At 47.3% G+C, this 13785-nt stretch overlaps 1 protein-coding gene across 1 annotated transcript in view; it reads left to right on the forward strand.

Moving 5' to 3' along the window:
* Positions 1-13190, forward strand: part of LOC131264072 (uncharacterized) — a gene marked incomplete at its 5' end in the record, with an annotated part of 52708 nt that extends 39518 nt beyond the window's left edge. Inside the window, 13 exons of the mRNA XM_058266361.1 lie at positions 1558-1911; positions 2669-2866; positions 4031-4274; positions 5324-5354; positions 5427-7487; positions 8256-8553; positions 8624-10036; positions 10112-10668; positions 10749-10829; positions 10914-11094; positions 11177-11269; positions 11343-11448; positions 11520-13190. Of these exons, the coding sequence (XP_058122344.1) occupies positions 1558-1911; positions 2669-2866; positions 4031-4274; positions 5324-5354; positions 5427-7487; positions 8256-8553; positions 8624-10036; positions 10112-10668; positions 10749-10829; positions 10914-11094; positions 11177-11269; positions 11343-11448; positions 11520-11629 (5727 nt within the window). The remainder of the gene's footprint in view (positions 1-1557; positions 1912-2668; positions 2867-4030; positions 4275-5323; positions 5355-5426; positions 7488-8255; positions 8554-8623; positions 10037-10111; positions 10669-10748; positions 10830-10913; positions 11095-11176; positions 11270-11342; positions 11449-11519) is intronic.
* Positions 13191-13785: the final 595 nt, after the last annotated feature.

Below are 13785 nucleotides of genomic sequence, written 5' to 3' on the forward strand. Positions count from 1 at the left end.
TAGGACCGTGCATCATCTTATGGTGTAGGGAGGGGTAGAAGCGCGTGGGTCGATGGATGGTGCCATTTTCCGGCACCTGTTGCTTCTCGCGATGACGAAGCTTGCCGTGCGTCGCGTTTGCTTACCTTTTTCACTCACTTTTTTTTCAAGACAGAAATAAACCTTAAGACGGTAGCGAACGCGTTCGTTCGTTCGAAAGAATTCGCGCATCTTTTTGAGTTCCATTGAGGTTTGTGTACTGAAACGTTACCGTATGTATAGTTTTCGATACGGCAGGATACACAATCCAGAACGAAAATTTGTCATTTTATTTGGGTTTAGACTTTGTGGAATTTGATTATGATAATAACCACAATTATTTCTCTCTCAGCTTTAAAAACTTCGATCACGAACCGTTCGGGAATCGATCATGGCCAAAAACGAAAATTGTGTATTTTTCCACAACACACCATCAACATACGAATCATAGCATTCACTGCTCCACTTGTTGTGGCTTTCATTTTTACTTGCCCCGCATGCACAACCGGCCGTTCGGCGGAACAGGTTCATTTCCGGCGAGTCAGCATGAGTTCAAGGGTTTCCCCTTGAATCCGCAGATTCCCCCCGTCCGACCCGAAGGATTATTGACTACATAACGATGCTCTTCCCTCGATGTGGAAACACCTCCGGGTGGGTGGGAAAACTGATAAGAGGATTTACGTACTGCCCATCGCGCCGCACACAAGCATGCATGTGCTCGCCTCTGCAAACATACCAATGACGGTCGCCGTGATGTTCATGTGTACACTATCTCCACCACCAAAGCGTTCACGTTTCGGAGGAGTGGTGGGGGAATGGGGGTGGGGGAATGGGGGTGGGGGAATGGGGGTGGGGGAATGGGGGTGGGGGAGGTAAATGGAACCTACTCATTCGGAAGCACTTCTCACCACCCTCTCGCTGGAAGTGAAGCACGATAATCATTTAATGAAATAAAGCGAGCGATAATGATAAAAATTTAATTGATTTCATTGCATTGATTATTCAACACGATATTTTGTTTCCTTCGAGATTGGACCCGGAGTTTGGGAAAAGGTGCGGAAGTAAAACAACCGGGGGGAGGATGTTTAATTCGAATCGAATGTGACACGCTCGGGGGTTGGTGCTTGTGAATGAAATGAATAATTGATGGAAAATATGCTTTTATGCACAATCACGGGCCTCTCGTCGGAGGGGTCCGTCTAGGATGGGCGATAAATACGATACAATTATTTACTAGCTAGCTTTCCGAGGGTTTGTTTGCGTTAGTTAGCCAGCGTGAAGCGAATGAAATTCGAAACAGTTATTTATTCTTTCACCTCGCGTATCTTGTTTTATTGAGCTTGTTTGGCTTCAAATTTGGGGGGAATATTGTTTCATCGGGGGGAAAAGCTTGGGAGTTGCCGTATTTTCCCGCATTTTTGTGTCCGTCTGTGTGCACCCACCCGTCCGGCCGTACGAATTTAATTAAATGTCAATAGGTTACGAAACATTTTGGCACAATCCTGTAACCGCCTCTCTCTTCTTCCACCACCTCCACAGCAAAGTCCATCCGAGGGGGACATGCAGATCGCCCAGCGCCTCGGCAACTTCGAGGTAGCCAAGAAGCACATCCTGGAATCCTTTTCGCATCAAGTGATTGGCATCGCGCCCAGCCCGAACCCCTCGACGCCCCTGCGCCCCGCCAGCCTGCCCACCGGCAGGTCGCTTGCGCCGAAAATCAATAGCAATAGCACTAGTACCAATAGCAATAGTAACGCCAACTTTGTCAAGCCAGCCGACAATCGGATGCTGTTTAATGGCCGGCCGCCTGGGTCAACGTCGACGACGTCCTCGAGTGCCAGCCGGACAGGACACTACCCGTTCGCCGATGCCGGTTCTTACACCAAACATGAGGTAAGGTGCAATCGAGAGGAAAATGATGGAAACATTTAGAGATGGGAATAATAATTCTTTTTGAGTCAATTTCAATCAGACTGAACAATCATTGGTAACTCTTGTGTAATTTAAAACAAATCAAACAAAATTGTAATTGTAATCCCCTAAACATTGTGTGATTTCCTAGCTAAGAGTTTAACCATTATTACTTGTTTGAATTGAATTGAAAGATTGAATTACCAAGCCGGGATTCGAACCCTAAGAGTTTATGCATAGTTATAAAAAAGTCGCATCACGGATGTAAATCCTAAACACGCAAAACCCGGAAAAGGTGCATAAATTACACAAAGAGTAAATAGGTTAGAGCGCAAGTATGTAAATTTTAACATATTTCTAGTTACTTTTTTTTACCAACTCACTCTCGTTGTTAATTCCAATCCTGATTAGGGAATCAAATCTTTGTAGTCATTCCTAATCACTCTTTTCGGGACTCGATTTCCCGTCGATGATAGAAGTATCGCTGTAGTATTTTATTCCATGTTGGATGTTTTCAATCCAGTTCAATCCAGCTCAAACAAGCCATATTGTAAAATGAATAAAATTTGTCCTACAGTTTCTAAAAGTACATGAATCCTAAGTATACAAGCGGTCATCATTTTCCGTTCAACAGAAGTTGTTTTCACATCAAACTAGCATCCCAATCATTTCCAACATCGATTCCATTCCAATTTGTAGCATCATTTTTCATCGCCCCGTTTTCCATTCCGTTTTCCAGGTGCACGGACTCCCACCGAAGGGACCTCCCACAGCCATGCCGACGTCGCTGATGAACGGCCGTGTGTCGGCGTCGTCCGGTGGTGGCATCGGTGCGGGGGCCACCACCACGGGACCATCCGTCGCCGGTGATAAGTTACCCTCGCAAATGCCCAACGGCCGACTGCCCCAGGTTGCAAATGCAAAAATGCCTAGAGTAGTTAGTTTTCCTCTTTTTTATGTCCTTTATTTTACTCACACATGTTGTGCTCACACAAACACACACCCACCCGCATACTGCATCCATCGCTCGCTCCACCCGTACACTTTCTGGTGGACGGGCTGTTTCACTCGGTTGGAGGGAAAAAAAACGCACGAAACGTAGCATAATCGCCCATTGCTAGAACGTCGGTCCCTTCGTGCATTGATCTCTGCATGAATGTTTGATTCCCTTCGGAGACTGTTTTGTTTTCCAACGATCGAACGCCCACCAGTGGGGTTGGATATTCAATCCCGATAATTGTCTGTTTGTAGTACGCATTAGTAGATGTTCTCCTCTTTTCATTCGATAAAAACTCCTCCTTTCAGTAACTTTGTATTATCCACATGTCCGTTATTTTTTTTATTATTTCGGTCCATCATAAAAAATACACTAGAAAAATTGTTAAATGTTTGTAGGTTATGGTAGTGAATCAGAACAAGTGCGTCTGCTTTAGTGAAGTAAACAATTTTCTCACCTCAAGCCAAATGAAGTGTGTATCTTCGCCTGTTTAATTAGAAAAGGACATGTTCCGTTGGTTCTACTCTCAATGTCTTGTGTGTGGAAACTAATTTCCTCATCCGGACCGAAGTTTCCGGTTGCCCTTTTCAACCTCCATAGTTCCATAGTACCATTGCCCAGCGAAAGTTTGTTTACGAGAAGTGACAAGATTCTCGGTTCGAATCTGATGGTATCACAAGTTTCCCCATTCCGTTGACCATTCCAGCACTCTAGAGCATCTGTTTTTCTTGCGACTCTTTACCATCCTTTGTGTCCTAACTCGCCTTGTTTGTGCATGAAGTAATTTGTCACTAGTTTTTATTGACTTTCGTAGCTTTTGTGTTTTTGTGTCTTGCCAATGTTTCTGCATTTCCATCTGCCACAGCACGGAAGGAAAACTTTGTTTCTATTTTCTAATTTTTTCTACTTTTATTTATCTACTTTATTCCCGCTCCCGTTTCTACACATGTGTTCGATTGTGCCATTTTGCGTCCATCTGTTTGACCGTTGCAATGGGGGTGCAACATTCTCATCGGTTTCATCACATACAAACACAAACACACATACATTCAACTCAACGAGCATACGTACACAATAAAAAAAACCATCCTACCGACACCGCAGAACTCAAGTGATATTTCAACCCCGCACAAACAGGGCAGCAACGTGGAGAAGATTCTGCACGAGATGAAAATCAACGTCATGACGCCGCTGACGGAAATCGGGGCCACGCCGCGCAAGGAGCTGGAGTCGAAGTTCAACTTCAATCCGAACGCGAAGCCGACGCACGTTTACGCCACCCTACCGCCCATGCTGGGACCCTTGAAGCCCCTGTCGGCGTTGTCATCCGGTCCGACCAAGTCGTCCTGTAAGTAGTGCAACCGGGGGTGGGGACGAAAGGTATGGGGAGGGGGAGGAAAAGGCGTGGACGTGGTAGTTGATGAGGGTTGTCCCACGTGTGCGAAAATATATATGTGTGTATCGAAGGCAGTTATCGCGTAATAATTGAGTTTATGGTCGGTTGGACGCGTTGTGTTTCGGATCTTCTTGGTGCCTCTTATGATCATTTGTTTGTTTGCTTGTTTGTTTATTTTCTTTCTTCTTTTTATGGTCTTGCTCTGCTTGCCAACAATGTTTCTGTGCTATAAGCAGACCATTATCCAAGGGGAAAGTCGTTAGTATACGAACTGGCGTTAGCTTTACCAAAGACGTAGTTAAGATTGTGATTTTTTATATAAAACTAAATAATCCGATTTAGTACTTTAACAAGTTAATTGTTTAAAGGTCATTCGAAATAGTTGTAAATTAATATAGCCATTTTTATTATTCAATCAATATTTATCCCATTTGCAAGATGGCTAGTAAATATGTAAAAAATTTACTATTTCGTTTAGATTTTAAATAAACATACAACTGCTCTTCATTAAAAGTTGTTTTCCCAAGCTGAAAGTTTCCCCCACTGGACGTGTTTTCCATCAAACGACCGATTTTTTTTGACCTGATATGCTTTCCTTCTCACTAAGAGGTGTCCTTTTGTGTGGCCCTTACCCGGCCAAGCCGAAGAGTGTTCTACTTCCATCATCGTTGAATTATTGATTCCAACGTTTTTAATCGATACCTTTCTTATGCTCTCTTTCTTTGCTCACCGTTTCCATTGCATCCTGCCCGCTGCTGCTATCTTTGCTCCGTCACCCTGCGTGACCTACCACCATCTGCCTGTGTGGCTGTGTGACAAAATGCTACAAAATGTGTGTCATGTCCCTGGATTATCCTGCTGCCGACACATTCGCTAACCCGGCATCATTCGATGCGATGATCGATTGCCCGTTTGGTATGACTGTCATTTCAACGTCACCCTGGGGGGGTTCATCGTGTCCGTTCGTGCCTCGCGTCGGTTGGATGTGTGCGGTGCTACAGTTCCCGGATTGGCAATGCCTCGTCCGTTAGGGTATGTATTTTTTACTACACCCAATCATGGACTGTCGGATTTAATAACTTTGAGTTTTGTTCCCCTTTTTAGGCCAAGCTTAGAGGACGATAATCATAATAACGCCTCCGATAGTGACGACGCTGGGGACGGTGGGTCCAAGAAGCGCCAGTCTAGTGATACCTCATCGAACGAAAGTGCGGACGAATCGTCGAGTGAAGATTCCAACATCGGCAATAAGGGGCTGGGCAGCGGGGTTCCGCTCGGTCCCGGCGGCGGGCCGATAGGGGCGGACCTTACCTCGAACGGTGGTGTGGGTGTAGGTGTGGTGGGTGGAACGGCCGGTGCCGGTGGAACCGGCGGTGGCAATGCCCCCGGCGGCGGTAGCCCTGTCCGCCGACCGATGGACTGGTCGCTGCTGAACTTCCTCAAACAACCTACCAACAGTAGTCAACAAGTGCCAAGCGAAAGTGCCCCCCATGGAGGCGGTGGTAGTGGTGGTGTTATTGGTGTCGGTGCCATAACCGGGAGTGACCGTCATCACCATCTCAACGCCAACATGCATAATCACGAGGAAAACTCCGTCTCATCGCCGCTCCGACCGCTCCGGATCAGCTCCGGTGGTGGTGATGGTGGAATTGCATCCCCTGCCGTCTCGGACCGGTCATCGTCCGGTGCGGCCATCAAAAATGAACCGTTGCCCCCGTTGACCGACGATGACCACCTGTCGAATGCGAGCAGTAGCGCAAGCAATGGCGACGGTTCGATGGCGGCCAACTCGGGTGTTGGTGGCGTTGGTGCGACCGCTCACATATCCTCGGCCAACTCCGTGAAGCAGGAACCGTATCCCAGCGAAAACAGTGCCTCATCGCCGCCACAGACCGGCATCAAGAGTGAACTGAAGGAAGACGCGATCGATCGGTTGTCGTCGTCTAGTCCGGGCAAAAGTCCGGATGCTCATCCGCTCGGCGGAAACTACCACCAAAACAATGCTCACCATCACCAACAGCAGCATTTGTTCAACGATGTCGTTGAACAGGAGGATGTGATAAGTGCCCTACAGGAAGCCAAAGAGTTTAGCCTGATCAAACCCATCTCGAGCATGTCGGACAGCGATTCCGATGATGCGGAAGCGCTCCCTCCGTCGGCGGTCATCGGAGACATTGAAACGCATCGACTGAATCTGCATCACTTAGTGCAGGACGGCAGCCCGGTCGGGGTGACCGCCACCGGGAACGGGGTAGCATCATCTGCTACGGCTGCTACTAAGAAGAAAAAGCTAAAACGCAAGCCCATCGGAGGCTCGGGCACTGAGCGAGAATCGCGGGACAGTTCCACGAGCAGCAGCGAGGACGAACGGTACGGCGGTCCCCGCCGAAATCGCTCGCAATCGTTCGAAAAAGACAAGTCATCCCATAAAACGCGGGGACGAGTGAAAAAGGCAACAAACAATGGCAGCAATACTCAAGGCGGCGGGGGTGACGGCACGACCAGTGCCGCGTCAAGCGCGCGCTACTCGGACGCGGACTCAGTCGCGAGCGGGCGTGGTGGCACGGGTAGTGGTGGACGAAGATCCAGTAAGACGCCCTCGCTCGGTTCGACACCGACGAAGAAGTCTTCGTTGACGAATTCCTCCGCGCATCTCGGCGACATCGGTGGCATCATGAGCCCACCGATCAGCATACCATCGGTGGATGGAATCGGTGGCGTCGTGTCGAAAAAGTTGGCCTCCTCCCGCAAGTCACGCACGGCCAAGATTCTCAGCAGCGAAACGGTGATCTCCAGCGAAAGCAGCTCAGCTTCGTCCGGTCTGTCGGACCACCACCACCATTCGGCTTCGTCGGCCGAATCGGACTTTGCCACCGAAAGCCCGGCACCGGTCGAGATCGAAACTCCTACCCCGGCCGCCGTTGTGGTACCTGTGAAGACGAAGAAGCAGAAGGCGAAGAAGAACAAAGCGGATAAGACTGCGGCGGCGATGGTGGTGGCTCCGTCGCCGGGTGGTGGTAAGGTCTTAGGAGCGGATGTCGACGGAGTCGAGTTACCCGCCAAGATCAGCGCCAACGGTGGTGGAGCGGGCAATCGCGGAAGCAATAGCAGTCGAAGTAGTAACAACTTCCCCCTGCACAATTTGTCCTCGGACAGCAATGACGAGTGAGTTGTGTTATTAATCTATAAATCTATCATTAGCATGGTAGCTTTTCACTGAACGCTAGCTGACAAACGCAGTATTTGTTTTTAATATTAGATTCTATCGTATTTTTAGTAGGGTGTCGAATGCCAAGAGTGAAAAGAACAGTTACAAATTTGTTAGGGATTTGAATATTTAATTGGAATTCGATTCCTTGCCCGGATTCAATGCTCTGCGGCTCTGCAGGATTTACCCACTCTTGAAATTCTAATCCCCCTACTTTAGATTCGAATCCTTCCTTAACAGCGATCCAAATCCCAAGGAAGGATTCGAATCGCTGTTAAGGATTCAAATAAAAAAGAGTCAACAAAACTATCCGTGAGGATTTAAATCAATTGATTCAATAGCAAGATTCTACTCACTTCGAAGTTATTCTTACTTAGTACGCAAGTGACTGATTTTAATGTTTTGGTGTTAAATTGAAGCTAAGAATATGATGTTACCTTGGTTCAGGTACAGGTACAGTTTTAATTCACTGTTCTACACTAGAAAATTAGAACAATGTTTAGATTATGTTATGATCATTTCGAAAATTATAGCGCTAACAAAAATTTCATTATTATGGCTGAAATCTAAGAAAAAATGTACCTGTTTGCTCAGTTTAGCATCTAAAATATCTCCTTGCTGCACAGCCTGTCATCTGTAGGTTGACAGAAATGTTTGATCTATTATACGTAAGCAAATAGCCATTTCTAATCGTACATATTTTCTGCTCTTGTGTTTAATTTTAGAAGGCCTTCAATAATTTCGCCGCCATTCCCATCGAACGGTGCGAGGACCGCGGAAGTGGCAAATCATGCAATGGATGCCAAGGGCAAGAAAAAGAAGAAAAGCCGCAAAGGTTCGACGGCGTCAGCGCTCGGATCGGTCGACGAAGAGGATGACAATCGAGTGCCGAACGTCAACAACATCGACAACCACGACGACGACGACGATGATGACGACGATGACGATGATGACGACGACGATGACGATCGATCCGACAGCAACAGTGACAGTGACAGCGATGCTCCGGGCAAGAAGGAGAAGGTTTGTGTCCGAATTGGAATCCAAGGAAAGGAGAATCATCTGGTTAATATACATTTGTTTACCCTTTTAGAAGCAGAGTAAAAACAATAAAGCTGCCGTGTTCGTGCGCGTCTTCATCAACACTGCAGGCGCCAGCGGTGGCAAGGGTAAGGGTGGAAAGGGTAAGGGCGGCAAAGGCAAAGGGCAGGTTTACATTGACCATGTGGATGAGCTGCATCCTGCCAAAAACCCAACTGCCACCACACCGAACTCTGGAACACCATCGTCAGCTTCAGCGACCGATTCGCGCGGACGACCTCCGTCCCGGCAGCATCTAACCGTGCCGGGATTGGCGGTGGCCGGTAGTGCCTCGACCCCACCCAGACCTCCATCCGCCACCGGGGATAGTGGCCGTCCGAGCAGCCGAGGAGGTACAGTTCAAACGAACTCCTCCGCATCACCCGCGCCTACGATCGACAAGCAGCTGCTGTTTTCGCCCGCACGAGGTGCCTTAAGCAATAGCAACTCACTTTCACTGCTCTGCCGGATCGACCTGACTCGACTGCTCAAGATTCCACCGCCACCAAAGAGCAACGGTGGCGGATTTGATTCCCGGCAGCAGCAGCGACCGAACGAAAGCTACAGTGCCCAGCGCAGTGCCTCCGCTCGCCAGAAGAGCAAAAGTCCGTACGATCAGCAGCTGCACAGTGGTGGTGGTAAGCGGAGAAGGAATTCCGTGGGCCAGCAGCAGCACCAGCAGCAACAACAGCAGCAGGATCATGACAGGAGCGGTAGTTCGGTGCATAGTTCCTCGTCGACGCCACGATTGCTAGACGACCGGATGTCTTACGGTGCCGGTGGTCGACTACTTCCCGATGGTCTGCTCGATTCTTCCTCCCCGCTGGAGAACGGCTCCGGACCGGTGCGACATCGAAGCAATTCCATCAACAGTGACCACAGCGGTGCGGCACAGAAGGCACGTGATTATCATCGGGCCGGACTCGACGGTAGTGGAGTTTATTCACCGTCGATGAACCACCGGGGCAGCCATCACAGCATCTACCAGTCCTATCATCAACAAGGGGACTCCGGGCCCGGCGCGAAATCGTTAGGTGGCAAAGCGTACGACGAAAAACTGCTCACGAAATCGGAAAAGCTCGGGTACGGCGAGCAACAACGACTGAAGGAGGATAAATCGTCCGTGCTGTACGGGGGCAAATACTCCAATTACGGTATGATCAAACAGGAAGGTAATTCCGTGCAGTCGATCATCAAACAGGAGTACGGTGGTGGTGCCGAGATGGTGGACAGTAAGATGGGTAAGATGGCTCAGTCTGGTGCGTCCTCTGCCGTCGTCACGAACGGGACACTGGGTGCAGAAGGTGACCCGATCGGAGGTGGTAGTGCATCGTCCGAAAGGATGCGCAAACGGTCCACCAGCTCGGGCAGCAACAATACGTACAAGGAGAAGCGTCGGAAAAAGGACAAATCTACCAACTCACAGGTGAACTTCTTTGGGGTCGCTTTCGTAGGAAGAACGTTCATTAATACCACTGCCTTTTCTCCCCTTTGTTTAAAGACTGATCAACTTGACCAACTTCCACCGACCAACCACGATCGGTTAGATGACTGCCAATCGGTACCGGAACGTTCAGGAGGATCGTCTTCGACGATGGTCGCCTCAAATGCGACAACATCCGAAAGGACGTCGGGCGGCGGAGGAGGTATGCAGCATCCATCGCATCACAATATCAACCATCATCACACACAGCAGCAGCAACTGGTGGCCGGCGGCGCAGCGATGGGTTCTAACGCTGGTGTAGTGACGGAGATTATCAGCGTACCACCGGTGCTAGAGGCCGTTCCACAGTCGTCGGTGCAAATCAAAAAGGTGTACGTATCGTACTTCGAGCGAACCGACGACGAAGTGCCGGAGATCCGTGACCAGAATCGATTCCTATCCGAGGCTAAACGATTGAAGCATGCCGCGGATCGCGAACTGGACCATCTGAAACAGGCGATGCTATACCTGGAAGCCGTACTGTTCTTCCTGCTCACCGGGGACACGATGGAGCGGGATCCAATCACCGAGAAAGCTGCCTTCACGATGTACAAAGATACGCTTTGTTTGATTAAGTGAGTACACTTTGTTTGGGAACGAAGGAATGAACCGTCGGTGCATGAATAACCGTTTGTACTTCTGTTCTCTTCATCAGGTTCATTTCATCAAAATTTCGTAGCCAACTGCAGCATCCAACGGTGCAGGGCAACATTCACACCAAGGTGGCCATTTTGAGGTAACTACTCACTCGACACGAAAAGTCATAGGTCATGCATTTCAGCTAACAAGTTTCCATACCATTTGCCCTTCACGCTTGCAGCTTACGATGTCAGTCGTTGATCTATCTGAAGCTGTACAAAATGCGACGAATGGACATGAAGGAGGCGGTCAAAACGATCGGCGAGTTCAACCACAAGACGAGCATCGTGCCAGCGCCAACACCAGAACTGATCAACGGTAACACACCGTCACCGCTCTCGCCGACGTCCGTAACGTCGCAGGTAATGTTATGGGAACTGCATCTCGGTGAATGTCTTAAAGCTCACAGTTTATTTTCTTTGCCTTTGTAATGCGCTAAAACAGAGCTCAGGATACAGTTCCGGGCAGAACAATCAGGTCGGTGCAGTACAACCAATGAGTTCCTCACCTGCCCAATGCATCATCATGCCTATGAACGTAAGTAAAACGGTTCGAGGACATATGGAAAACTGTGTTTTTAATTTTAATCCTTTTATATCTTTTAAATCAGGTCCACGGTGCATACCAAAAACAAACCACCTTATTCACGCACCTTTCCACGTGTCTGGATCTATGGGAACAAGCAGACAGTTTAGTGTTACGGGGGAACCATATCGGTAAGCAGACAGCGGGGATCGATTTACGGCTGTTTCGAGTTGTTTTTACATTGGTTTTTCTTTTCTTGTAGAATTTTTCATCGACCTCGATCACGAAAATGGACCTATGACGTTGCACAGTTCGCTGTACAACGTCGTCAAGTACGTACAAGCCGGCATCCAGAAGCTGCGGCGCATGTAACATTGGACGCTTTCGCCGGAGCCACCGTTGGAGAAGTTGTTAGTTCCGTTCTAGCTGCTCGTCTTCTGTTTTCCTTCCTGGTGACAATAATAAGCAACGACAAGAGAGGGCGGTAGGACTGTTTGATAACTATCTCCCCACGCCAGGGGTGGTTGAGGATCATCACGATAAACTCGGAACTCGGTTTCCGCGAACGACGAGTATCCAAAAGCAATGGGTTTGATGCCATTCAACTGGACTGCTGTGCGTGGGTGCGTGAGATTTTGGGCGCTTCCATCATCTTCAGTTCGACCACAAGAAAGATCCAATGCTTTGGTAGCGTTCCACAGCAGTCTTATCTAGCAATCAATCAATCAATCAAACAAACAAACAAGCAAACACGTGGGAACATATTGGATAGGAGGCGGAGCTCGGAGAAGTTGCAGTAGGATGGAAAAAGGAGGGACAGATAAGAATACGATCAGCAGAATCCTGATCACTGTTTAACCAATGTGGTTGAAATTCCACAAAACATTACCAGCAAATTTTACTTTCTTTGCCGTGTATTGAATGATTTTTATTGAACAAAAACACCTCCATTATGTTAACGTAATGAATCCATATAACATGATGTTCCCAGTCTTTATTATTTGGATACACTATTGTAAAAACCCAGACCTCTGCTTTTGTTTCATTTCATTTCTTCGGTATTGTTAACCATTGTTCCGGAAAGAATCGACACGGTTCCTAATCATCAACTCGATTGAACGATTCCTAACAATTCTCAAGACCACCCAACACACTAAGCAAACGAAGCGGAGCTCAAATTCGATATTAAACTTTTAAATTTCAAAGACGGACCATATACCGAAGCTCACCAATTCTCTTTTAGTCCCCGGTATGAGATCGCAAGCAAGTCAAACAGGACGTATACACTGGAAGACGAGTGTGACCGGATGCAATAGGCAGTTGAACCCTTCTTTGAAAAATAGTAATTGTCCCTAAACTTCCTCACAGTCGACGGAAGAAGTGGAACGGTAATGTAAGCGACTATTTTATGAATACTTTTATCTGTTTATTATTAACATGCTGTAATGCTCACACAAGACACAAGTTGAAGAGACACGGGAACAGACAGAAAGGAGACGGTTTATTGGAAGGGAACCGTAAAGGATGCGAACACGAAAGCTTAAAAAACGGCAATAGAAGGTACACCAAACACAAAGAAGAACGGTATAAGAGAATGGAAAAAAGCTAGCATAATTTATTGAACCACAATTTTACGTAGCAATAGCGGCAGCGCGCAATGGAATGGAACGAAGGTAGAGAATGATAGTGGCTGACATCAAAGATTAAGTAGTTAAAATTTAGTCAAATGAAAGAGCGAAGCGGTGCGAACGGCAAAAGAAGGTGATGTCGACGACTGTCTTGTTCGGCTTGAAAACCCGACGCAAGTTGTATAGAATCGGTACACTGTTTAGATTGCTACATTTGTTTTTATTTGTATACCTATTTTCTTCTGCTCTTCTCTTTATTTGTTGAATGAGTAAAAATATATCTACACACATAAGTTAGTCACATACTCATGTCCTTTCCCTTTTTGGTTCTATCGTTCGTCCAGGTTTTGTTTTCATAATGTTTTGTTCGTTTTTGAGAAAATCTATCTTTGTTCGATGATTTCTCTAGGTTCGTTGTGGCTAGGAAAAGGATACGTGTAAATTCGAGCACAAAACTAGTGATCTTCTTTTATGCCACCCATACGTAATACCATCTTAAGATAACGAATGGCGGACCATTCTCAAACTTATATTGGCGTTGGGTGAGGTGAGACACGTCATTATCATCTTCGCTAATCCCACAAGTCTTTTCGGCTCGTGAACTAAAGGTGCTTGATAATAAGCTGCAGGAGATTATTATTACGCAAAGTCTTTAGTTTCTGTATTGGTTAAAGTTTGATGTGCAATTTCGAACGGTGCGAGATATTTGAAACAGACTCTAAGAATTACAAGGCAACGAAGAACTACCACAAGACAAATGACCCCTAGCCTATACAAGGCCATCAATCATGCATACATGGCGACAAACAGCATTTGTTTTCCAGAGTATAAGTAACTATTTGCGGAATTCCAATATTTAGCATGTGTGCGTGTGTGTGTGTGTTTCCTTGCTTTTACTAC

The sequence above is a fragment of the Anopheles coustani genome, chromosome 2 (genome assembly GCF_943734705.1).
Source record: "Anopheles coustani chromosome 2, idAnoCousDA_361_x.2, whole genome shotgun sequence".
Lineage (NCBI taxonomy): Eukaryota > Metazoa > Arthropoda > Insecta > Diptera > Culicidae > Anopheles > Anopheles coustani.